General features: G+C 49.0%; 2 protein-coding genes across 5 annotated transcripts in view; one reads left to right on the forward strand and one right to left on the reverse strand.

The window, feature by feature from the left end:
- The window catches only part of cchcr1 (coiled-coil alpha-helical rod protein 1), a 31,237-nt gene extending 20,330 nt beyond the window's left edge, over window positions 1-10,907 (forward strand). Inside the window, exons 13-17 of the mRNA XM_060850623.1 lie at window positions 1,646-1,834; window positions 4,561-4,662; window positions 6,753-6,904; window positions 8,550-8,703; window positions 9,698-10,907. Coding sequence (XP_060706606.1) covers window positions 1,646-1,834; window positions 4,561-4,662; window positions 6,753-6,904; window positions 8,550-8,703; window positions 9,698-9,798 — 698 coding nt within the window. The 3' untranslated portion in view covers window positions 9,799-10,907. The remainder of the gene's footprint in view (window positions 1-1,645; window positions 1,835-4,560; window positions 4,663-6,752; window positions 6,905-8,549; window positions 8,704-9,697) is intronic.
- Window positions 10,908-12,478: 1,571 nt separating this feature from the next.
- Window positions 12,479-25,561, reverse strand: part of mdc1 (mediator of DNA damage checkpoint 1) — a 45,769-nt gene continuing 32,686 nt past the window's right edge. For all 4 annotated transcript variants that reach the window (XM_060850422.1, XM_060850423.1, XM_060850421.1 and 1 more), the window contains 6 exons: window positions 23,182-25,334; window positions 18,351-18,530; window positions 16,343-16,525; window positions 15,409-15,534; window positions 14,558-14,668; window positions 12,479-13,168 (listed from right to left, as the gene is read on the reverse strand). In XM_060850422.1, coding sequence (XP_060706405.1) covers window positions 12,935-13,168; window positions 14,558-14,668; window positions 15,409-15,534; window positions 16,343-16,525; window positions 18,351-18,530; window positions 23,182-25,334 — 2,987 coding nt within the window. In that variant the 3' untranslated portion in view covers window positions 12,479-12,934. The remainder of the gene's footprint in view (window positions 13,169-14,557; window positions 14,669-15,408; window positions 15,535-16,342; window positions 16,526-18,350; window positions 18,531-23,181; window positions 25,335-25,561) is intronic.

Consider the following 25,561-nt stretch of genomic DNA (forward strand, 5'->3'; position numbering starts at 1 on the left):
GACACCAGGAAGCACTTCCTCACACGATGAAGTGCGAAAATCTGAAACATACATGTGCACATTTAGCTGAGGTCCATCGTTCCATCCTGCCGAGCTGCACTCCAAGGTGGTTGGAGGGAGAGTAAGTCGAGATCCAGAATGATTGGGTTGATTTGTGAGCAGGATCAAAGAGCTAAATGGTTTCATTCTCTTCCGACAGCCCTGGGCGGCTCAAGCAGCCACTAGCTGTGTTAGCACCTGGCTGACATGGAATCTGTTATCATTCAGTCATTTTCATATCAAAATGATGAAAACTCAAACTGGGTTCATGTCATATTCTCTGTACACAAATCTCACCAGAAGCAATGTCTCCCACGGTGTGACTGTCCACAGTGACGACTGTCCACAAGGGCAACAGCTCATAGGGGCGACAGCTCACAGGGGCAACTATCCACAAGGGCGACAGCTCACAGGGGCAACTATCCACAAGGGCGACTGTCCACAGGGGCGACTGTACACAGGGGCAGCTGTCCACAGGGGCGACAGCTCACAGGGGCAACTATCCACAAGGGCGACAGCTCACAGGGGCAACTATCCACAGGGGCGACAGCTCACAGGGGCGACTGTACACAGGGGCATCTGTCCGCAGGGGCAACTGCCTACAAGGGCGACTGTCCACAGGGGTAACTGTCCACAGAGGCGACTGTCCACAGGGGCGACAGCTCACAGGGGCGACTGCCCACATGGGCGAATTTCAACGGGGTGACAGCTCACAGGGGCAACGGCTCATAGGGGCGATTGTCCATAGGGGCAACTGCCCACAGGGGCGACCGCTCTCAAGGGGCGACTGTCCTCAGGGGCGACTGTCCACAGGGGCGACAGCTCACAGGGGCGACAGCTCACAGGGGCAACTGTACACAGGGGCATCTGTCCACAGACACAACAGCTCACAGGGGCGACAGCTCACAGGGGCGACAGCCCACAGGGACGACTGTCTACAGGGGTGTCAGCTCACAGGGGTGACTGTCCACAGGGGCAACAGCTCTCAGGGGCGACTGTCCACAGGGGTGACAGCTCACAAAGTTGACTGTACATAGGAGCGATTGTACACAGGGGCGACTGTGCACAGGGGCGACTGTCCATAAGGGTGACAGCTCACAGGGCTGACTGTCCACAGAGACGACAGCTCACAGGAGCGACTGTACACAGGTGCGACTGTCCACAGGGCGACAGCTCACAGGGACAACAGCTCACGGGGCGACTGTCCACAGGGGCGACAGCTCAGAGGGGCGACTGTCCACAGGGGCGATTGCCCTGTGTCCAAAGCTTCAGTGGTTTAAGTGAGAGGGGGAAACTGTTGGTACTTGGGGAAAGACAGCCTTGCCCAAGCCATGCGAGGTGTCTGCTCTCCGTCATATCCATCATGCTCGGTTTTCATTGTTCCACCCTTGGCTGCTCAAACTAAACCTTTGACTTTCTGTCTGTCCTCCTTAAAGATGGTTCTGCAAATCTGCCTCTTAGACCAAGCTGGTTATTACCTGTCTGAGCATACACGGGGATTCTCACTGTCATGATATCAGGGCTGTGCGATCTTCGTTTGTTTGTTGAGAATCACAGTGTTCTCTGGGACAGTTTTCCAGGATTTGTATTTCCCGGTCTGCTTCAGGTGACAGTGAACTAAAGGACCACCTGGTAGTGAGGGGCCAGCTGGAGGAAGCCTTGGAGGAGAGGACTCAGTGCCAGCAGAGACTGACCGAGGAACTGAGAGAGTGTCAGAAGGAGCTTGCGGACAGTCAGGGAGCTGCAGAGAGCCTGCAGATCGAGCTGGCCCAGCAGCAGCAGAAATATGAACAAGGCAAGTTTCTCCTGTCCAGCCAGGGTAGGGGGGATCCCCGTGCTGATACCCCTGGATGGGAGAAGGGCCACCGCTCTGGAACTGCCATCTCGCACACACTGTAAAAACAAAAACACAGCTCAGTCCTGAACCCTGGCACTCGGATCTGAACTCACACCAACACTCCGTTCACTCAACCCCTCCCCTCACTCAGCAACTAACTCCTGATTCAGCAAGACCCCTGGTTTTAAACTGCCATCCTCATGTTGATGTCCCTCCATGCCTCCACCTTTCCCTATTTCAGGAATGTTCCTCTGCCCTAAGGCCTGCGATAATCTCTGCATTTCACCCCTCTTGTGCATCTCCCTTTTCTGTGCACCCCTCCATTACCAGCTCGGTCTTCAGCTCCCAAGGTTTGAATGTTAAACATCACACAACACCAGGTTATAGTCCAACAGGTTTTTTGGAAGCACTAGCTTTTGGAGTGCTGGTCCTTCATCAGGTGGTTGTGGAGTAAGAGATTGTAAAATATAGAATTTACAGCAAACGTTTACAGTGTGTGACTGAAATTACATATTGAAAAAGACCTGAATTGTTTGTTGAGTCTGTCAGCTTTGAAAATGAACATGCTGGTTTCATATGTAAATCGCAGAACTTTTTAAAAGTTACATTCTCAAGTGACTTCTCAAATTCTGTGTCTTAAGAACTTATTCTCCACAACCACCTGATGAAGGAGCGGCGCTCTGAAAGCTAGTGCTTCCAAATAAACCTGTTGGACTATAACCTGGCGTTGTGTGATTTTTAACTTTGTGCACCCCAGTCCAACACCGGCATCTCCAAATTAAGATTTGAAAGTACTTTTTGTAACCTCTTCGTCCAGATGCTCCTTTTTTGACCAGACCTTAGTCACCTGACCTCCTGTATGGAAATGTACCTTCAAATGTAGCTTGCAATCAAATGTTGGTGATAATAAGAGTCTCAGTGTCATATAGCACGGAAACAGAGCCTTCAGTCCAACTCATCCGCATTGACCAGACATCCCAATCTGACCTCGTCCCACCTGCCAGCACCCAGCCCATATTCCTCTAAACCCTTCCTATTCATATACCCACCAGATTCCTTTTAAATGTTGTAATTGTACCAGCCTCCACCACTTCCTCTGGCAGCTCATTCCACACACGCACCACCCTCTGCATAAAAAAGTTCACACTCAGATCCTTTTTAAATCTTTTCCTCTCTCTTTAAACATATGTTCTCTAGGACGCCCCCACCCTGGGGAAAAAACCCTGTCTATTTACCCTATCGATGCCTCTCATGACTTTACAAATCTCTATAAGATCACCCATCAGTCTCCGACGCTCCGTGGAAAATAGCCCCAGCTTATTCAGCCTCTCCCTGTAGCTCAAACCCTCCAACCCTGACAACATCCTTGTAACTCTTTTCTGCACTCTCTCAACATCCTTCCCATAGAAGGGCGACCAGGATTGTACATAGTATTCCAAAGGTGGCCTCACCGACCTCCCCTACAGCTGCAACATGACACCCCAACTCCTGTACTCAGTGTTCTGACCAATGAAGGTAAAAGTGCCAAATGCCTTCTTCACTGCCATGTTCTACCTTTGACCCTACTTTCAAGGAACAATGATCCTGCTCTCCAAGGTCTCTGTTCATCAACACTTCCCAGGGCCCTACCATTCAGTGTATAAGTCCTGCCCGGATTTGCCTTTCCCAAATGCAGCACCTCACATTTATCTAAATTAAACTCCATCTGCCATTCCTTGGCACAATTATCCATCTGATCAAGATCCCATTGTAATCTGAGGTAACCTTCTTTGCTGTCCAATACACCTCCAGTTTTGCTGTCATCTGCCAACTTACTAACTCTACCGCCTGTGTTCAGATCCAAATCATTTATATAAATGAGGAAAAGCACCGATCATGGAGGCACACCACCAGTCACAAGCCTTGAGTCTGAAAAGCATCCCTCCACCACCACACTCTGTTTCCTACCTTCGAGCCAATTTTATATCCAATTGACTAGCTCCTACACGATCTCATATGCCCTAACCTTACTAACCGGTAACTGGTCTACCATGCAGAACCATGTTGAACATTTTACTCAAGTCCATCTCGACACTTCCGACCACTCTGCCAATAATGATGTTAAAAATCACACAACACCAGGTTATCGTCCAACAGGTTTATTTGGAAGTACTAGATTTTGGAGTGCTACTCCTTCATCAGGTTGCTAGTGGGAGGTCTTTTGATTGGACTATAACCTGGTGTTGTGTGATTTTTAACTTCTTCCACCCCAGTCCCACACCGGCACCCCCTCATCATAGATAATGTTGTTGGTTGAGGGATGAATACTGGCCAGAATATCAGGGGAGCTCCAGGATCTGTTACCATCAGCCAAGCAGCCAGATGGGAGCTCAGTTTAATATCTCATTCACAATGCACTCCAAATGGGGTAGAGACGGGCATAATGTGGAAGCTGATTTTGTTAGTGCTCTGAAAGCCCAACTCTCCAAGAGTGGTTAATCTCTGAGTTCTTACAGTGAAGAGGACCCAGGGTGCTGCACCCCAATAGGGAATCCCTGTCTGCCCTTCCCCACCACCGAAACCCCCTCCCCCAGGAGTTTTCTGTCTGAGGTGGCAGAGATGAGTTGGTGCTTGTCACTCGTATGTCCAGAGCCCTGACTCGCACTGCCCACCTCCCCGTCACATGCTCTCTGCTGGTTTTGCAGCTCTCGCTGGGAAAGTGGAGGAAGCAGAGCGACGGCTGGCCGAGCAACTGTCCGAGATGGAGAGACAGCTCAACGAGGCTCGGAGAGGGCACACCAAGGCTGGTAGGTGGGGGCAAGGGGGGAGGGGGCATGCCAAGGCTGGTAGGTGGGGGCAAGGGGGGAGGGGGCATGCCAATAGTGGTAGGTTGGTGGGCACACACCAAGGCTGGTCGGTGGGGGCAAGGTGGGAGGGGGCACACCAAGGCTGGTAGGTGGGGGCAAGGGGGGAAGGGCGCACACTAGGGCTGGTAGGTGGGGGCAGGAGGGAGCACACCAAGCATGGTAGGTGGGGGCAAGGGGGGAGGGGGCACACCAAAGTTGGTAGGTGGGGTCAAGGGGGGAGCAGGCACACCAAGGCTGGTATGTGGGGCAAGATGGGGGGGGGGGGTGCGCCAAGTTGGTAGGTGGGGGCAGGAGGGGCCACACCCAGGTTGGTAGGTAGGGGCAAGGGAGATGGGGCAACACCAAGGCTGGTATGTTGGAGGGGGGGAGGAACGGGCGCACCAACAGTGGTAGGTGGGGGCAGAAGCGGGCACACCAAGGGGCCAGTGAGTGGGATAGGAGGGGGCGCACCGAGGGGCCGGTGAGTGGGATAGGAGGGGGTGCACGCAGGGGCCGGTGAGTGGGATAGGAGGGGGCACACCAAGGGGCCGGTGAGTGGGATAGGAGGGGCACACTGAGGGGCTAGTGAGTGGGATAGGAGGGGGCACACCGAGGGGCCGGTGAGTGAGATAGGAGGGGCGCACGGAGGGGCCGGTGAGTGGGATAGGAGGGGGTGCACGCAGGGGCCGGTGAGTGGGATAGGAGGGGCACACCGAGGGGCTGGGGAGTGGGATAGGAGGGGGCACACTGAGGGGCCGGTGAGTGGGATAGGAGGGGGCACACCGAGGCGCCGGTGAGTGAGAAATCAGACTGAATATTCCCTGGTGTGACTAAATGGTAATTTGTATCTGATAATGCTCTGTGGAGTATTTACATGAAATTGCAAGTCTACCAAGTTAGTACAATTATAGGCAGCAATAAATAATGAATGATGTGATCAGCCTTTCAGTTACAGGGTGGCTCTACTCTCAGCTTGTTTTAAACTGGCTGTAGTAAAATACTGGTGTCTTCTGTGACAACCACAAAATAAATCCATCAGATACAGCCCTTATATTGTTAATGATAGCATCTTCCTAGTATCAAGACTGTCCAAATCTGGTTACCTTCAGTAGCAGTCAGTATAAACACCAAGTGTCCAATTGTGGAGCTAACTATCTGAACTCAACCCAATTTCAAAAGAACCTTTCCTCCCTCAGCCTTCTCTGCAGTTCAGAGCAAGTTCACCAGGATGATCCCCGGGATGGGAGGGATTGTCTTTGTACAAAGGCTTAACAGGTCTGGAGTTTAGAAACATGAGAGGTGATCTCACTGAAACATGGAAGATCCTTAAGGAGCTTGACAGGCTAAGTGTTGAAAGAATATCTCTCTGCATGAGAGTCTCGGACCAGAGGACATTGTCTCAGCATATAGAGGCACCGATTTCAGACGGAGGTGAGGAGGAATTTCTTCTCTGAGGGTTGTGAGTCTTTGGAACTGCTTGCCAGAGAACTGTGGGAGAACAGAGTTCATGTGTATATCTAAGGCTGTGGTAGATTGCTGATTAGTCGGGAATCAAGGAATGTGGAGAGAAGTCAGGAAAGTGTGCATGATCCGATTGAATGGCAGAGCAGGCTCGAGGGGCCAAATGGCCTACTCCTGTTTTTGTGTCATATGGCCCATCCTTCTTCCAGTCTGTATGTGACCTGGTTCTCTGGAGGTTTAGTGACAGCGTTCTCCTACCTGTGCCAACTCAACTCTGACAGTCTACCCTCCCATTCAGCCCTCAGTTCTACTGTCTGATTCCTACCTGCCCTCTTCCCTGCTCTGCCCTCCTGCACTTAAATACGAACGGACATCAGCAACCCTGTGCCTCCCGTAGACCACGCAGCAGCTTAAAGGTGGCAGCAGGTGAGCTGAACAAAGGGGTTTTTCCAGTGTACCACACTTGGGTAAAAAGTGGTGATGCTGTAGGAGAACAGTTTTTGCAAACTTATGAACTGTGCCATTGAAGCATTTTATTCAGGCCCCTTGCTGAGCGTGACAGTTGCTTTTCTGCTGTCCTGATTTTATAGTGGTCGCCCTCCGTCAAACTGAGAGACAGGCAGCTCGGGACAAGGAGCGAATGCAGGCCTGTGAAAAGTTACATGAGGAACAACATCAGAAGGAAATCCAGCGACTCAGTACCAAGCTGCGTGAACTGGAGAGGGACAGGAACCTCCTGGTGGTGAGTAGCACCCTATATTTACAGGGCACAGATATGGCTGACCCTATGGGTCCCAAGACCACACAGTCAAACAGATCACGAGAAACGGCTTTGCCCAGAGGATTGTGGGAGTCACTACCAGATGAAACAGTTAACAGGTTAGTGTAGATGGATTAAAAAAAACTTGGTGTATGTGAAGAGGAAGGGGATCGAGGGATATGTTGACTGGTGAAATGATGTACGGTCAGAGGTACGTTGCTATGGGTCAAACAACCTTTGGGCGGCACGGTGGCACAGTGGTTAGCACTGCTGCCTCACAGCACCTGAGACCCGGGTTCAATTCCCGACTCAGGTGACTGACTGTGTGGAGTTTGCACGTTCTCCCCGTGTCTGCGTGGGTTTCCTCCGGGTGCTCCGGTTTCCTCCCACAGTCCAAAGATGTGCGGGTCAGGTGAATTGGCTATGCTAAATTGCCCGTAGGGTTAGGTAAGGGGTAAATGTAGGGGTATGGGTGGGTTTCGCTTCGGCGGGTCGGTGTGGACTTGTTGGGCCGAAGGGCCTGTTTCCACACTGTAAGTCTAATCTAAACCTGTTTCTGAGAAATGGAAGATGCTGAAAGTGGGAGAGACTCCTTTGCATTGCCTAGATTTGTGTCAATTCCCTGGGAGTAGATGATGCTGCAGGGACCTATCAGTCTGGTTCACGCTGTGTTTTCTGCTGTTCCTGGGAAATCAAGATCAGTGCCAAGTACACCAGCAAAAGCTCCCCTAGACAAAAGTGAACACCTCATCTTCCACCTTGGAACCCTTCAACCCAGGGCATCAATGTGGACTTCACCAGTTTCCTCATTTTCCCCTCCCCCCACCTTACCCTAGTTCTAACCTTCCAACCCAGCACCATCCTCATGACCTATACCACTTGTCAATCTTCCTGAAGAATTTTTGCCCGAAACGTCGATTTCGCTGCTTGTTGGATGCTGCCTGAACTGCTGTGCTCTTCCAGTACCACTGATCCAGAATCTTCCTTCCCACCTATCTGCTCCACCCTCCTCTCTGACCTATTACCTTTATAAGAGAAAACCATGCTGACTGGTTGGCAGATCACCTCAGATTGGTCACGGCGTTGCCATGGGAGAGTGCATCAAACGTATTATCTCCTATGCTTTTATTTCAATCAAAAAAGCCACAATGGCTGGACACCTTCCTTTTGCCTATTGAAGAGAACACAATCTGCCAATTGCAGTTTATCAGCCAGGTTCACAGGATGGCTCACTCACTCACTCACAGAGACCAGTCCTCTGCAGGCAACACAAACATATCCAGGCATTGCACCATTTTTTTAAAAAGCATTAAACAAAGCCATGGGGCATTTTCAATTACAGTCACTGAAACCACTCAGGAGGTCAGGAAATCAGATTTGAGCTGGTGCAGATTTGGTTTAACCGTGTATCAGATTTTACTCTGTTCAGTCAGTGAGGAGGAGCCAGCAAATCCCACCCACTCCAGAAAGGTTGCTGTCTGGAGGTTATTGTTAACAGCTAACGACACACGAGCGAGGCATAGGGAATAAACTCAGCCTTCCACACTTGTGTGCCGTAGGGGGAAAAGAATGATTTCTGGAGAAGCTGACCAGGGAGGTTTGGTTTTGTTTTGTTTCTGTCTGACAGGCCACACTGAGGCAAGAAGGGTTACTCAGCCGGTTCAGGAAAAGCCGAGCTGTAGCTATCCAGTCCACAGCTGCCCTGTCTGACAAAGAGGAGCTGGCCAGACCCTTAGCAGACTCACAGGCCTCAAAAACCAGCAGCCAGGTGCAGACAAAAGGTAAGGTGTTTCTTAATTCTTTCATTGGGCATGGGCATCATCGGTAAGGCATCCATTTGTTTTCCTTGAAAGGAATGATTCGACTAGAAGACAAACTAAAATAGGGAAGAATTAAATCTCCACAAGCCACTTGATAGGTCACTTGTCCCTCAGCCAGTATCACCAAAGCAGGTGGACTGATCTCATTTCTGTTCTTGCTGTGTGTGTACATTGGCTGCCTCACTTGCAGATTGTTCTGGGCAGAATAGGTCAGGGACAAACTGCTCCCAATTCTGCAAGGATGATGAAAATGAGAGACAAAGATTCAAAGTGACCTCAAATAATTTTTAACGGTTATTTTTATTTCATGCAGTGAGTAGTAAGAATCTGGAGCGTATTGAGAGTGTGGGGGGAGGTGGGTCTGCTCGAGTGGTTAGGGTCTGGAGTGTACTGTTTGAGAGTGTGGGGGGGAGGGTCACTCGAGGGATTAGGGTCTGGAGTGTACTGTCTGAGAGTGTGGGGGGAGGGGGAGGTTCACACGTGGGGTTAGAGGCTGGAGTGTACTGTCTGAGAGTGTGGGGGGAGGGGGAGGGTCACTTGAGGGGTTAGGGTCTGGAGTGTACTGTCTAAGAGTGTGGGGGGAGGGGGAGGTTCACTTGAGTTAGGATCTGGAGCGTACTTTCTGAGAGTGTGGGGGGGATTCACTCAAGGGGTTAGGGTCTGGAGTGTGCTGTCTGCAAGTGCAGGGCAGGGAGAGGTAGCTTTGCTCAAGGCATTCAAAACAGAATTACTTTTATTTGAAAAGGAAGAATAGTTGGGATTAAGGGGAAGAAGCAGGACAACGACTAAGCAAAACGCTCTTTTGGAGAACTAGTACAGATGCAATGAGCCAAACGGTCACCTCTAGCAAGTTTCCATTCATGCTGCAATTTCTACAGTGTAACAGTGACTACATTGTGAATAGCACCCTGTGTGAGAGGACAATATGAACAGAAGTTCTTTCTTTCTTATCCAGCCTCCCTTACTGAGGTTTTCAATGAGCTGGAGCTCTTGACTGCAGCTGTGATTGGGGATCAAGAGGGTGAAGACACAAACGAGGAAGAGGAGACCAAGTAGGAAAAGGAAAGTGGAATCCAGTCTTCAAGTGGAAAGACCAGCATGCAGTTTATCTCCAATAATTGTATTTAATGAAGGACAGGAAAAGGAATCGAGGTGAGCCTCGGCAGGGCAATCAGCTGTTCTGGGGTTAGGGGTCAGGGATAGCTGCTCCACCTCACTCTACTGCACAGGATATTTACAGCCGAGATTTCTACCCCCAGCATCTCTTTCAACTTACCTCCTCAGATCTCCCCATGGTATCTGCATTATTACCAACTGAACTGCCTGAAGACTGTGGCTTATGTGTAGTTGGGAACATGATCGGTGTTCACCTACACAAGAAAGTGAAAATGAACATCCAGCATTGAGTAGCAAAGAGCAGTGAATTTTCCTTTAGGTCAGTAATGTTTCTTAGAGAGTTAACTCTTGCACTTTATTTGCAGACACTTCTCACATTTCTCAATTGTATCCTTGTAAACTGTACATAGTTTGTATTTATTTTTTCAGCTGAAAAATGTTTTCTATTAAGAAAGAAAGAAAGAATGACTTAAGAATCAATTTTCTGTGTCACATCTCAGGAAAGGTGCAGCATTCAAGGCAATGTATCTCTGCAGAGAAATCCCAACTTAGTGTTGCAGGTCTGGTTTGAGTATTTTTAAGACAGGACATTAACTTTCAACTCCCTGAGGGCCTAGTAACATTGCTGCTAAACTAGTAATCCAGAGCCCCAGGGAATGTTCTGGTGACCTGAGTTTGAATCCCACCAGAGCGGGTAAGGTAGTATTAGACAATCTAATGATGGCCATGAAAGTATTTCAGTTGTTGTAGTTGGTTGTATCGACTACTAGAAACTGCACAGATCACCTAGCATCAACTAAAACACTATAATCGACTCTGACAATTCTGGCTCTGTCAACCCTGCTACTTCCTAGCTAATACCTGGGAGGACAGCTCTTGCTCAGACTATTCTGACAGTCATACTGATGGAACCATACCTTACAGACAGTACCATCCCTAAGTATGTCCTGTCCCATTGGCAGGGTGGTGACAGTGATATAGAGTCAGGAGGGAGTTGTCCTGGGAGTGCTCAGGATTGAGCTGAAAATGTGTTGCTGGTTAAAGCACAGCACGTCAGGCAGCATCCAAGGAACAGGAAATTCGACGTTTCAGGCCAGAGCCCTTCATCAGGAATCCTGATGAAGGGCTCTGGCCCGAAATGTCGAATTTCCTGTTCCTTGGATGCTGCCTGACCTGCTGTGCTTTAACCAGCAACACATTTTCAGCTCTGATCTCCAGCATCTGCAGACCTCACTTTGTGCTCAGGATTGACTCCAGACCCCATGAAGTCTCATGAGATCAGATCGGGCATGAGCGAGGCAACTTACTGATAGGTACTTTTAAATAAACTTGTTCAGCGATGTTATTTACACACTTTTGGAGCAGGTGGAACCTCCCATCTTAGAGGTAAGGACATTACCAGTACACCACAAGAACCCCCTCCTCCTGCAGATAGCCACACACTGCTCAACCCCTGTCAGCTGAAATCAGAAATCCTGATGTAGCTACAAAAAAGACAAGGTAGGGGGGAACCATACACTTTGAGTCCACCTGCTACTGTGTATCAGACAGTTAGTGGCAGGAAGCTGGAGAACAGCCAGTCTCAATGGAATGGCTTATAATACTGGCCTCCTGTATAAACATTCCCCTACAGGAATCCAATGCCATCTGGACCCAGAGAGCTGCTCTGTACACTCGAACTCAAGTGGTTGTTTGCACAAGACACAAGATGGAGTTCCTTTTTTAAAAAAGGCTTTGACTTTAGCAAACTAATACATTTGTACGCAAGACTCACAAAACACCCGAATCTTCTGTTTCTAAGTAGGCATCTCTTGAAGTCATTAAGTGGACTGGCTTCACCTGGAAATGGCCAAAGCTAATTGAAAATAGTATGTGCTGTCTTTAAGCGGATCCAGAACTATCACATCAAACAAATGCCACCACCTCAGAGTTTGAACTACATGTATACTGTTTACTCAGGTTGGTGCAGTTACACCAATTGAAGTTGTATTGGGACAGCAGACCCTGGCAGAGAGGGAGCTCCACCTGAATCATTCAGATAGTTCACTACAGTTAGCAGTTAACACAGACTTATGCCTGGAATGAAGGTGCCCTGCTCTGCTATGACATTCAGTCACTGGTGAGATTTCAAAGAGATCACATGGAGGCAAACTAACGCTTCGCATTAAGGAGAAACTACTTTTCCAGAGTGGATCAGTCACAAATAGCAATTAGCAGGGGAGAACAGAACTCGTGATCCCAGTCTCCAGTAGTTTGTGTGTGCTGTCCCTGTATGTGACCAGCCAAACAGCACAGGCAGCATTCTCCGCTGGATACCAATCAGCTGCTGATATTATAGGGAAGAGCAGGGAGCATCATTCATACATCTTTAAATAATTACTGCACATAATTCACTGAACAAGGCTTGACCACCCAACCTTCAGGGTCTACAAACAATTGACATTTTTGGGGATATTCTTAAATAATTTAAGCTCCATATAACCTACTCTTGTATCGCCCCATCCCGCCCCCGCGCCTGCCCCGCCCACCCCCGCCCGTAATGGACATTCCCTCCCTCCTCCAGAGTAGTGTACACAGGAATTTATACAGCAGGCAATTCGAAAATCATGGACACACACGATTACAAAGTATACAAAGCCTTTAATGTATTGAGCTTTTGTTACACTTAAAATATGGGACACACTGATCAGCAAGATGGCAGTAGCAGGTTTTGTTAAGGAAACAATTCTGTGGCATGGAGATGTATATACCTAGTATTCACAGTGACAGCTCCCTCTTCATGTCTCTCTGGGACTGAACGTTTACAGGGCTACAACCCTGGTGTACAGCAACACCCGTCACTGTCACACTGGTAAATACCTTACCATTCAACTGAACTTAGTTCCTCACAAGACACTCAAAGACCTCTGCAAAAACTACAAAAATTCCTGAGGTGTCTACACTTAGTGGTTAAAAACAACTCCTCAACCAACTACTGGGAATTTAATCAGTACATTAGGTTTTCTTTTAAATATACAATTACATTACAGATTTACAGCTACAATAAAATTCCTACACCTGGTTTTAAAAGAAAGAGTCAACGCTTCTTTTTCCTGTTGTCAGTGGTCTGTGCTGCAGCCAAACTCCTCTTTCTAGCCTTCCCCTCTGGTTGATCGGTGACGTCCTGGTCTAGTCGATAACTCACCAAGTCCACCACCTGCTGCAGAGTCCCGGTCAGGATGAATTCTGCATTGACAATGGGGACCTTGGCATCCCAGGCAGGTTTGCACTTGGGCAGGTCGTCTGGGCACGAAATCACCAGGGTTTTCGCCTGTGGCATTGAAGCAAAAAAAAACCCACACAAGTGGTTTCGAATCACAAACTGTCGAGAAGTTAACCCCAGCCCACAAGTGCCCACAGTGTAGGATGCCACTCAGGTCAGTAAAAAGGACCTGTGTTTATTTAATACTTTGGGCATTTTCTAGCCAGTTAGTGACAACGGATCAGTTAAAATCTCTCAAGTTGCTGATGAAGGAGACACAGTTTGACCAGAATTCCAGGAAAGCATTTCCTGTTTTTGTATGAACAGTTCCACAGAAATTTTTTGTTTCATTTGGTAAATTTGTTCATAGGATGTGGACACTGCTGGCTGTGCCCAGCATTTACTGCCCATCCTTTATTGCCCATCCTTTATTGCCCCCCCTTGAGAAGGTAGGGGTGAGCTGCATTTACTGCCCCTGTCCCTAGTTGACCCCCCTTGAGAAGGTGGGGGTGAGCTGCCTTCTTGAACCGCTGCAGTCCATGTGCGGTGGGTAGACCCACAATGTCCCTTAGGGAGGGAATTCCAGGATTGGGACCCAGCCACACTGAAGGAACAGCCGATATATTTCCAAGTCGGGATAGTGAGTGGCTCTGAAGGGAATGTGCAGAGGGTGATATTGATGCATGTCGGACCAAAGGATGGGATATCAGACAGCTCAGACGCCCTGTCATGTAGATGAGACCCACTATGGTGCATGATTGGGGCAGATGAGCTTTAAAATTGGAAGTTCTGGCCTGCTCCTAATCTGTTTGTTCGAGGGCTCCATTTCCAAGAGGAGCAGGGCAGGTCTATGACCAACATCACAGGGACCAGGGAGCTGGTTACAACTGTTTGTTAGATCCCGCTGAGTACAAACTGGCCGCTATATTTCCAACACTGTAACAAGTGACAACGCTGAGGGAACGGTTTCGTTAGTTGGAACTTCTGAAAACTGCTGTCTTGTGATACAGGTCACTCATCCTTCTGTATCTGTGCTAGCACATTAAAATTCCTTCATGGGATGGGGCACAGCTGGCATTGCCCATCCTTAACTGCCCTGAGTGATTTGCTCAGCCATTTCAGATGGCAGCTAAACACATACCATGGGTGTGGAGTCACACACAGGCCAAATCAGGAAAGGATGACAGATATTCTTCCCGACAGGGCAAATGTCAATAGCCTGTTGATCCCTATTTCAGATCGATCCTGGGGTGGGATTTGATGCCATGCCCTCAGAGTCTCTCTGTTACACACCCCCAACCCTGAAAATTACTACAGGCTGACAACTACTTGGATTCAATTATACATACTCATTGCTTTCTCTCAGCACAGGTCCCTCCTTGCCGTGTAAGGCTACATTATCCCAGTGCCTATGGGCATGCGCATTAACCAGTCTGAGAGCAGCAGGGTGAGTCCTACCTTGTACACACGTGGCATCTTAGGCAGCACAGTCGCTCCGCTGCACTGGATAATGCTCTCCATTTGGCTTGGCTCAGGGAGAACACCTGACGTCACGTGGACTCTATAATCCTGTCGGGATTCAGACAAACACAAACAAACAGACCCATCACCCCTTGGCCCCTCAAGGCAAATTCTTGGACATACCGTTACATTGTCTGGGAGTTTACACATTAAACCACACCACTCCCCAGGTTGGCTCCCAAACCCCACCCCAAGAAAGCTGTCAGCTCGGGCTCAGTGACCTCGTGACCATTGATCTATCCATCCCTCACTTTAATTAGATTAGATTAGATTACTTACAGTGTGGAAACAGGCCCTTCGGCCCAACAAGTCCACACCGACCTGTTCCCCTACATTTACCCCTGCACCTAACACTACGGGCAATTTAGCATGGTCAATTCACCTAACCTGCACATTTTTGGAGTGTGCGAGGAAACCGGAGCACCCGGAGGAAACCCACGCAGACACGGGGAGAATGTGCAAACTCCACACAGTCAGTCAGTCGCCTGAGGCGGGAATTGAACCTGGGTCTCTGGCGCTGTGAGGCAACAGTGCTAACCACTGTGCCACCGTGCCGCCCACAGATAAACAGGTGCGGATCACTGTTGGACCACTTATTAAAAGGTACTGAAACAAGAGAGAGCAGCGAGTGCCAATTCACCAAGTCACCCATTTTCCAAGCTGACCCCTGATGTTGTGTAAATGGTACCCAGGAGTGTCCACCCACCGAGTGGGCCTGTCCTTTCCTCCCTCGTGCCCCTGACATTTTCCCTAACACACGCCTTGGATCAGAGAGAACTGCCACTAACCTGAAGAAGAGGCTGCTCCTTGGCTTTCTGCAGGGACTCAGCCAGCTTGAAGTTAAACTTCTTCTCCTGGTCGCTGTCATCAACCAGAAAGCCGCTGGTCGACAGGAAGCAGTTACTCTTCCCAGACTGGTCCCGGAATCAGTGAAGTAGAAGGTGGTGTGCGAGAGAGTGACAGATGGGGGGCGGGGGGCAAGGGGAGAGAGAGAGAGAGAAGGGTAGGAAAAAAACAAAACGAGATTAAACAAAAACGCAGAGCTATGCATAAAAAGGAGAGAAAATAGAAACAGTTCTGTGGGAACGCTGCAGTGCCCGGGGGCTGCGCCACAGTGCTCCGGAGGGGGGGTCTATCATTTGTTCTGATGTTTCAGGGACAACTGTTCTTCTCCGAAAGAATAATGGAATCTTTGACACCCATTTAACTGACAGTATCTTTTAACATTTCAACCCCCTGCTCGGCAGCATTTGCTTAGATTCTTATCTGTCGAGTCTGGAGTAAGTTTTCAATGTCATGAGCTTTAGACTCTGGAGGTGACAGTGCCACGTACTGAACCACCGCAACATCTACAGAAGGCCGGGGAAGGAATGAACTCCAATCGGAGATTGAACCAGGGAGAGGGGAGGAACATCCATTCTCCAACTTGTGCTGATCTAGTGTGAAAGTGGTATCAGTTCAGACAGGACTGGAATTTGTTTCAACATCAACAGGGAGCTCAGCACAGGCTAGACTGGGCACTTTGACACTGGTTAGGTCCCATGTAGACAGCAAGGCAGTGGAAGACAGGTGGCAGCTCAGGATTGTCAGCTTGCCTTTCAGCTACACCTTCCTTGATTCTTTCTTATTCTTAAAAGGATTTAAAATGGCACCAGCTTTTCACTGTATTTTCCTGTTTTTCTCACCGTATAATATACATGACAATAAAATCATTCCTCTCACCTTTACCAGCCACTCCGGGGTCACCACAGGGATCCCTCTGGCAACAGCACACAGGAACTTGACTGTACGGCGAATCCGGTCTGTGACTAAGTGTGTGCTGTCGTGCACTGACTCCACCACCTCACCACCAAGCTGTTTAATCACCTTCACCCCATTCTCATCGACCAGCCCTGTGAACATGACCTGAGAAAGTGGGGAGGATATTGTCAGCAGAAGCTAGACAGAGTACCTTCACTAAACATGGCTGAACACAGGAAGGCGACTGGTGGATACAAGAAGCTGATCTAAAAGCAAGGTAGGTTGGGGGAGGAAAGGATATGATTCCCCTTGATGGACACTTGTGTGCAAAGGTTTCATCACTGCTGTGTTGTGAAATGCAGCAAAGAATATTGTGGGGAACTAATTTAGAGAGTGATACATCTGTGGTTAATGGAAGGCAAGAAGATGTCAGTACAGCACAGGATATGCTAACAGGATAGTGAGGAGGATGCCAAGAGGCTGCAGGGTGACGGGAAGAGACTGGCTAAGAGGGCAAATACTTGGAAATGCAATATAATGTGGATAAATGTGAGGTTATCCATTCTGGTTGCAAAAACATGCAGGCAGATGATTATCTAAATGATAGCACTTTAGGAGAAGGTGAGGCACAACAAGACCTAGGTGTCGTGGTGAACCAGTTGCTGAAGGTTGGCATGCAGGTGCAGCAGGCAGTGAGGAAAGCTAATGGCATGTTAGCCATCATAGTGAGAGGGCCCGAGTATCAGTGTAAGGATGCATTGCTGCAGTTATACACAGCCATGGTGAGGCCACACCTTTAGTATTGTGCGCAGTTTTGATCTCTTACTCTGAGGGAGTCCAGCAAAGGTTCACCAGACTGGCAGGACTGACATATGAAGACTGGATCGACTGGGTTTGTACTTAGAAGAATGAGGAGTGATCTAATAAAAACGTATAAAATTCTGATGGGACTGGACAGGCGAGATGTGGGAAGAACGCTCCCAATGTTGGCAAAGTTCACAACTAAAGGGTCACAGCCTAAGAAAAAGGAATGGGCCATTCAGGACTGAGAAGAGGAAGAATTACTTCACTCGGAGAGTTGTGAACCTGTGGAATACTCTACCACAGGAAGCTATTGGGCCAATTAATTAGATACATTCAACAGGGAGCTAGACGTGGCCCTTGCAGTTAAAGGGCTTTGGAGAGAAACTAGGATTAGGATACCGAGTCTGAATGATCAACCATGATCCTATGGAATGGTGGTGCAGGCTTGAAGGGCCGAATGGCCTACTCCTGCATTTATTTTCTATGTTTCCATGATACGCTGGAGCCTCAGATTATAGTCACACATTAAAGGACATTAATTTATCACATACACTGAGGGACACAGGGATTTAAGAAGGAGACGAGCAGAAATGCCTTCACTTAGAGACTGGCGAGTCTATGGAATTCTCTACCAGAGAAAGTGGTTACAGCCAAAATATTGAATGTTCAAAGGGGTAAAAGGATCAAAGAGCATGGGCAAAAAGTTGGAACAGGGACCGCCATGATCAGACGGAATGGTGGGCCACGTAGCCTCCTTCTATTGCTATCTGCCTACATCCTATGGGAAGTAACCTAACAGAATACCCTGCAACCTTGAGTTGTACTCGAACATTGATGCATGCAAGTGCAGTGGACTGGACCCTAACAGAATACCCTGCAGCCTGCAAGTTATACTCTGTCACTGATTGCATGCAGGGCCTTCAGACTATGTTAACTTGCAGCAGCCTGGATACCTGTACCTACTTTGGTTCCTTGTGACTCTATGCTGGTTAATAAGAATGTGGACCTACCCTCGCTCCTCACAGCCAGGCATTAACCCCCACACATCCTCGACTGCACTACAAATGGCACACAGGATTCCTCAACATGATCCGATGTGAAGAGGAAGGTGACAGCACCGACACATTGACTTTCACACGTATCAGCAGAAAGAGCCCTGTGAATGTAATGCCATGCTGCAACTTACCTTCGGAGAGGGGACAGTATCCAGCAGGGAGCCTGAGGACAGACGGCCTGCTGTACGCCGGGTTTTAACCTGAGGAGGGGTGCTGCTTTCCTTCTCAATCTCTGATGGACTAGCCCCCCGCACGCGGCGTTTACGTCCAGACGTTAATCCCGTCTCCTGTAATGAAGGTTGCGCACATTCCTACAGAGAGGAGGGGGGGAAGCAAGTGCAAATTTGTAAGGGAGAGGAGCTTATTTTGAAAGGTAAGGGTGATGATTCTGATGATGATTTCTGTGCCAGCCCCACCTCCTGCTGGGGCTTTGTTTTCCACAGCAAGGTGTCCTTTAAAAAAGACAACAAATTACTTTAAAAAACCCCAAAAGAACTGTGGATGCTGTAAATCAGAAACAAAGACAGAAATGTTGGAAAAGCTCAGCAGGTCTGGCAGCACCTGTGGAGTGAAATCAGAGCCAACGTTTCGGGTTGAGTGACTCTTCCTCAGAACAATTAAAGACTTTTCTTCTGAACCTTTGGCATCATTTTTCACACTGGCTTTCCTGAAGCTGTTACCCCAGAGGAGCTGATGGCAACAAACACAGCCCAACTGAAAAAGGAGGGATGTGCAAGGTAATGGGAAGAGGCCTGAGATTGGCACTGAGGGAGCAGGGCCAAGCAGTCCTCCTCTGTGATGGGGTCAGAGGACAGTGGATGGGCAGCAGCCATGGCTCAGTTGGTACCACCACCAAGGCAGAGTTAGGGCCATCATTTCAAACTCTGGGACAGGATGATCTTTGGAGGGTCAGTGTGGACTCGATGGGCTGAATGACCTGCTTCCACACTAGGATTCTGCTCCCAGTGCCTTTTCAGGAAGAGACTCAGAACCCTCAGTGAGAAAAGTGTTTCTCCTCATCTCTGTGGTAAACGGAGTCACTGCTTATAGGCAGCAAGTTCCACGTTCCACCACCTTCTGGGTGAAAGACATTTTCCTCAACTCCTTTTAATTTCAAAACCTTCTCTTAAAATCAATGCCCTCTGAGTCATTGGTCCTCCAAACAAAATGGCTTCTTCCTATCTACAACTGAAGCAAATCTCTCCATTGGTTTATTCAATTCCTCTCAGAATAGACTTCAACATTATATGAGCTCCCCAAATCACTTGCTGTACCTGCGGAACTGTCTTTTTGTGATTTATGCACCCAGATCGCTCTGTACCTCAGTTCTGCAGGCTGAGACCTGTTCCATTTTGCCACTAGTCACCGAAATGTACAATCCTTAACCCGCTTCACTGGTTAGCATCAGCTACCAGACCAGAGATTAAACCAATAACCCAGTTGCATATTTCTACACCAGGCAGCATGTCTCCACCCACTCGAAGTGACGGATTCTTTTGTTTAAAAGCAGTTGCACAAAACTTAAACAGAAACATGGGGTGACTACACAGACATGACTGTGCATAGTTCCAGAGTTTGTACGAATATGGAAAACCTCAAGACAATTTACAACGATGATGGTAGATGGAAACAATCTCTCCAGAAAAAAGGGAAGACTGAGCAACAACCACATTCAATTACTTTCCAAAATTATGAAAAGATGTGACAGGGTAGATGAAAAGGAGAACTATTCACTGGCAGCAGACATTCACTGATAAATACAGTAAGAAATGCAGGAGAAATATCTTTACACACAAAGAGTGAGGAGACTGAACGACTGAAATTGATGATGTAGTGAATGGTGAGGAAGGTTACCTCAGAGTACATGAGGACCTTAATCAGATGAGCTGAGGAGTGGCAGATGGAGTTTAATTGATATAAATGTGAGGTGCTACATTTTGGAAAGATAAATCAGGACAGGCCTGATACACTTAACGGTAAGGTCCTGAGGAGTGTTGCTGAACAAAGATCTTGGGGTGCAAGTACGTCAAAATGTAGTCACAGGCAGACAGGATGGTGAAAAAGATATTTATTATGCTTGCCTTTATTGGTCAGAATATTGAGCATCAGAGCTAAAGGCCTTGTTGCAGCTTTACAGGACTCTGGTGAGACCAGTTTTGGAATACTGCATTCAATTCTGGATTCCCTTCTGGTTGTTAAACTTGGAGGGTGCAGAAAAGATTTACAAGGATGTTACCAGGATTGGAGGGTTTCAGCTACCGGGAGAGGGGCTGAATAGGCAGGGGTTGTTTTCCCTGGCGCGTCAGAGGCTGAGGGGTAATCTTTGAGGTTTATAGAATCATGAGAAGCATTGGATAAGGTGAACAGACAAAGATAAAAATCACACAACACCAGCTTATAGTCCAACATGTTTATTTGGAAGCATTAGCTTTCGGAGCGCCATTCCTTCATCAGGTGGTTGTGGAAGACATAATTGTAAGACACAGAACTTATAGCAAAAGTTTACAGTGTGATGTAACAAAAATTATACATTGAAAAATACCTTGATTGTTTGTTGAGTTTTTCACCTGTTTGAATACCATGAAAGAAGTGAAACTATCATGGTATTCGAACAGATGAAAGACTTAACAATCAAGGTATTTTTTAATGTATAATTTCAGTTACATCATACTGTAAACTTTTGCTATAAATTCTGTGTCTTACAATTATGTCTTCCACAACCACCTGAAGGAGCAGCGCTCCAAAAGCTAGTGCTTCCAATTAAACCTGTTGGACTATAACCTGGCGTTGTGTGATTTTTAACTTTGTACACCTCAGGCCAACACCGACATCTCCAAATCATGAATAGACAAGATCTTTTCCCTGGGGTGGGGAGTGCGGAACAAGAAGGCATAAGTTTCAGAGGAGAGAACCCACACCGGATCATAAGACCACAAGACATAGGAGTGGAAGTAAGGCCATTCAGCCCATCGAGTCCACTCCGCCATTCAAATCATGGCTGGTGGGCATTTCAATTCCACTTACCCGCATTCTCCCCCTAGCCCTCAATTCCTTATGACAACAAGACTTCCATTTGGTACAGGAATTAAACCCACACCGTTGGCATCATTCTGCACTGTAAACTGGATTCTGGATTAGGATGCCCAACCAACTGAGTTAAATGACTAGCTTAGGTTACCATGAGGGACCTGTCTTCTCAACCTTGCCTCATGTCTGAGGCTTGGTGACCCTCTGGTTAAACACACCATGAGTGGTCTCTCTTTAATAAGAGAGCAGCCTGTAGTTCTCTAAGACTACAATGACACTACTTTTATATATGTACACGGCAGACATTAACCAATCCTAACCCCTCCAACAACAACATGGCTTTGTAATTTAGCTCTTAAATGCCTCGATTGTTATTTGGTCAATGCCACACTCACAGGAATCCGATCCACTAGAGAGGAAGAAAAGGACAACCAACTCCCATTCCTAGAAGTGATAGTACAGAGAACACCGAACGGAGAATTCACCACACAGATATACTCGAAAGCCACACACACACAGACCAAGTCCTAAACTACGAAAGCAACCACCCCAACACACACAAAAGAAATTGCATCAAGACACTGTTCATAAGGGCCACAACACACTGCAGTACACCAGAACTGCAAAAAGAGGAAGAAGAACACTTAAACAATGTATTGACCAAAAACAGATACCCCCGCAATTTCATCAACAGATGCCTAAGAGAAAGACAATGGAATGAAGACATGCCACAACCCAAAGGACTAGCCACGTTACCATACATCAAAAACATTTCTGAACTGACGGCCAGACTACTGCGACCACTAGGACTCATAACAGCACACAACCAACAGCCACTCTCAGACAACAACTCACCAGGACGAAGGACCCGATACCCAGCATGAGCAAAACCAATGTAGTGTACAAAATCCCATGCAAGGACTGCACAAAACATACATAGGACAAATAGGAAGACAGCTAACGATCCGCATCCATGAACACCAACTAGCCACGAAATGACATGATCACCTATCCTTAGTAGCCCCACGCTCAGATGACAAGCAACATGAGTTCGACTGGGACAACACTACTATTATTAGAACAAGCCAAACAGAGAACAGCCAGGGAATTCCTCGAGGCATGGCACTCATCCACAGATTCAATCAATAAGCACATCGACCTGGACCCAATATACCGGCCATGCAGCAGACAGCTGGAACTGACAACCAGAAGTGGCAGAGACAAACCACTATAAATGCCAGAGGAATCAGCACAGAAATGCTTCACAGGAGGCTCCCAAGCACTGAGGTTGTCACCTAGACAGGGGACGAAACGTCTGCAACACAAATTCCCAGCTCGGCAAACAGAACCACAACAAGGAGAGGGGGGAATAGATTTAAAAAGTATTTGAGGGGCAACTTTTTCACGGAGGCATGGTGCACGTATGGAATGAGCTGCTGGTGCAAGTGGTGGAGCATACGATTCCAACATTTAGAACATAATAGCGCATAGCGCAGTACAGGCCCTTCGGCCCTCGATGTTGCGCTGACCTGTCACACCAATCCGAAGCCCATCGAACCTGCACTATTCCATGTACGTCCATGGCATCTGGATGGGCATATGAATAGGATGGGTTTAGAGAGATGTTGGGCAAATGGGACAAGATCAGATTGGGATGCCTGGTTGGCATGGATGAGTTGGAAGAAGGGCATGTTTGTTTGCTGCATGATTTCATAATTCACTACCACAAGAAATCGTCAAGGTGAACCTTATAGATGTATTTAAAAGAGAAACTAGATTAAGTATCTGAAGGAGGATTGGAAGGTTACGTTGATGAAGTTAGAAGACGTATGGTGAGGGGGCAGTGGGGCAGGCAGAGGAACTCACCTACAGCAGATACACCATTGAACCAAGCAGTCTGTGATCTGCTGCATATACAACATTGGAATTACTGACCTGTTTCCTCTTGCCTCTCCCAGTCAGTCCCTGTTGCAATGAGCCATTGGGTTGGGAAAGGTCCCCCACGTTGACAGCCGGAATTGTCGCCTCTCCCCTCGCTTGCCTCCTGCCTCTGCCCGCAGGCCGCTCCTGTGATGATCCATCAGTTTGGGATGTGTCCAACGTACTCTCACCCTGAATTGGTGCTGCCACAGATCTCCTCCTGCCTCTAGCTGGGCGCTGTTGTGATGCCCCATCGGTTTGGGTAGTCTCCTCCACATTCTCAGCCAGCTTTGTTTGTGAGGTGCCAGCTCTCCTCCTGCCTCTGCCCGCTGGATGTTGCTGTGGTGCCCCATCAGTTTGGGATGTGTCCAACACATTCTCACTCTGGATTGGTGCTGCCACAGATCGCCTCCTGCCTCTGCCCGCTGGCTGCTGCTGCGATATTCCTTCAGTTTGGGCAGTCTCCTCCACACTCTCACTGTGTCCCAGTGCAGACCCAGCTCTCCTCCTGCCTCTGCCCGCTGGCTGCTGCTGGGATGCACTATCGGTTTGGGCAGTCTCCTCCACATTCTCAGCCAGCTTTGCCGGTGAGGTGCCAGCTCTCCTCCTGCCTCTGCCCGCTGGCTGCTGCTGGGATGCACCATCGGTTTGGGCAGTCTCCTCCATATTCTCAGCCAGCTTTGCCGGTGAGGTGCCAGCTCTCCTCCTGCCTCTGCCCGCTGGCTGCTGCTGGGATGCACCATCAGTTTGGGCAGTCTCCTCCACACTGTGGGCTAGCTTTGCCGGTGAGGCGCCAGCTCTCCTCCTCCCTCTGCCCGCAGGCTGTTGCTGGGATGCACCATCGGTTTGGGCAGTCTCCTCCACATTCTCAGCCAGCTTTGCCGGTGAGGTGCCAGCTCTCCTCCTGCCTCTGCCCGCTGGCTGCTGCTGGGATGCACCATCGGTTTGGGCAGTCTCCTCCACACTGTGGGCTAGCTTTGCCGGTGAGGCGCCAGCTCTCCTCCTGCCTCTGCCCGCTGGCTGCTGCTGGGATGCACCATCGGTTTGGGCAGTCTCCTCCACATTCTCAGCCAGCTTTGCCGGTGAGGCGCCAGCTCTCCTCCTGCCTCTGCCCACTGGCTGTTGCTGGGATGCCCCATCGGTTTGGGCAGTCTCCTCCATATTCCCAGCCTGTCCCAGTGCAGACCCAGCTCTCCTCCTGCCTCTGCCCGCTGGCTGCTGCTGGGATGCACCATCGGTTCGGGGAGTTTCTTCCACATTCCTAGCCTGTTGGTCGAGTGCTGCCAGTGAGCTCTGCTTGGCTCTGCGGCCTCTAACTACAGGAGCCTGAGAGTGTTCCTCCCCCTCCTCTGGAGGGCCTTGGCACTTGTCCGTGGTGGATGCAGAGATGGACCTGGGCCTGCCCCTGCCCCTTCTTGGCCCGACCTGTGCCCTATCCAAAGGCAGGGAAACCTCCTGTGATCCTAGCTCTGGGTCCTTCCTGTGCTGATGTTGCTGACAGTCCCTGGGCTTTATGGATCCCTGGTTCTGCTGTTGGTCTCTGGGAACAGCAGAGTTCTCTGCCTCAGCCCCAGCCCCAGTCTCAGTCTCTCTCTGGCTGCTCGGCAGAGTCGGAGCCGGAGCGGGGGCTAAGTTTAAGCTGCTGTTGCTGCACTCCTCAGTGTCAGGAGTGGCTGCCTGCTCCCTGCCTGAGGTCTCTCGTTTCCCCACGTCCTCACTGGCCTCAGCCAGTTGCTGTTCTCCTAAAGCCATGGAGCTCCTCTCTTCATTTGTTTGCTGCCTGTGGCCTCCCTTCCCAGCTTCAGGACTCTGCAGCTGCTCTGGTGTTGCTTGAGGGCCCATACAGCTCCCGACTTCCAACAGACTCTGCCTTTTGGTCCCTGGAGGACTGGTAGCCAGGTCTTGGACAGTCGGAGCTGGGGAATCCACAGCAGGTATGATGGGCACAGTGCCTTCTGATTCTTCAGCTTCTCCACTGCGGTCCAGCTCTGTAACCTGGTTCTGAAAGAAGAAAGACTGGGTTTCCCCCTCAGCCCACTGATCATCCTCAGGTATTCCCTCACTGCGCTCCGAGTGAGGTGAAGATATTACAGGACGCTGGATAGCAGCATCTGCCGTGAATGGCTGTGTGGCCTCTTCCTCTGTATCGCTCAGTGCCACAGCTGTCCCTGTGGAAGAACACAGGAAATATGTCAGGTTCCCCCAAAAACACATGTTAAAGTCAATGACACAACTGTACCAGTAACGGCCTGATTTCAGGATCCTTGCCCACTCTAAGGTCCTTACAGCAGTCAGCTAGGACCACTGGATAACATTCTCCCCGCAGTATCAGAAGGTCATGTGTATAACTCCTATTCCCAAATGGCTTACTCAGCCACTTACAAAGGGCAAGTGA

Source organism: Hemiscyllium ocellatum, chromosome 35 (genome assembly GCF_020745735.1).
Source record: "Hemiscyllium ocellatum isolate sHemOce1 chromosome 35, sHemOce1.pat.X.cur, whole genome shotgun sequence".
In the NCBI taxonomy this organism is placed as follows: Eukaryota; Metazoa; Chordata; class Chondrichthyes; order Orectolobiformes; family Hemiscylliidae; genus Hemiscyllium; species Hemiscyllium ocellatum.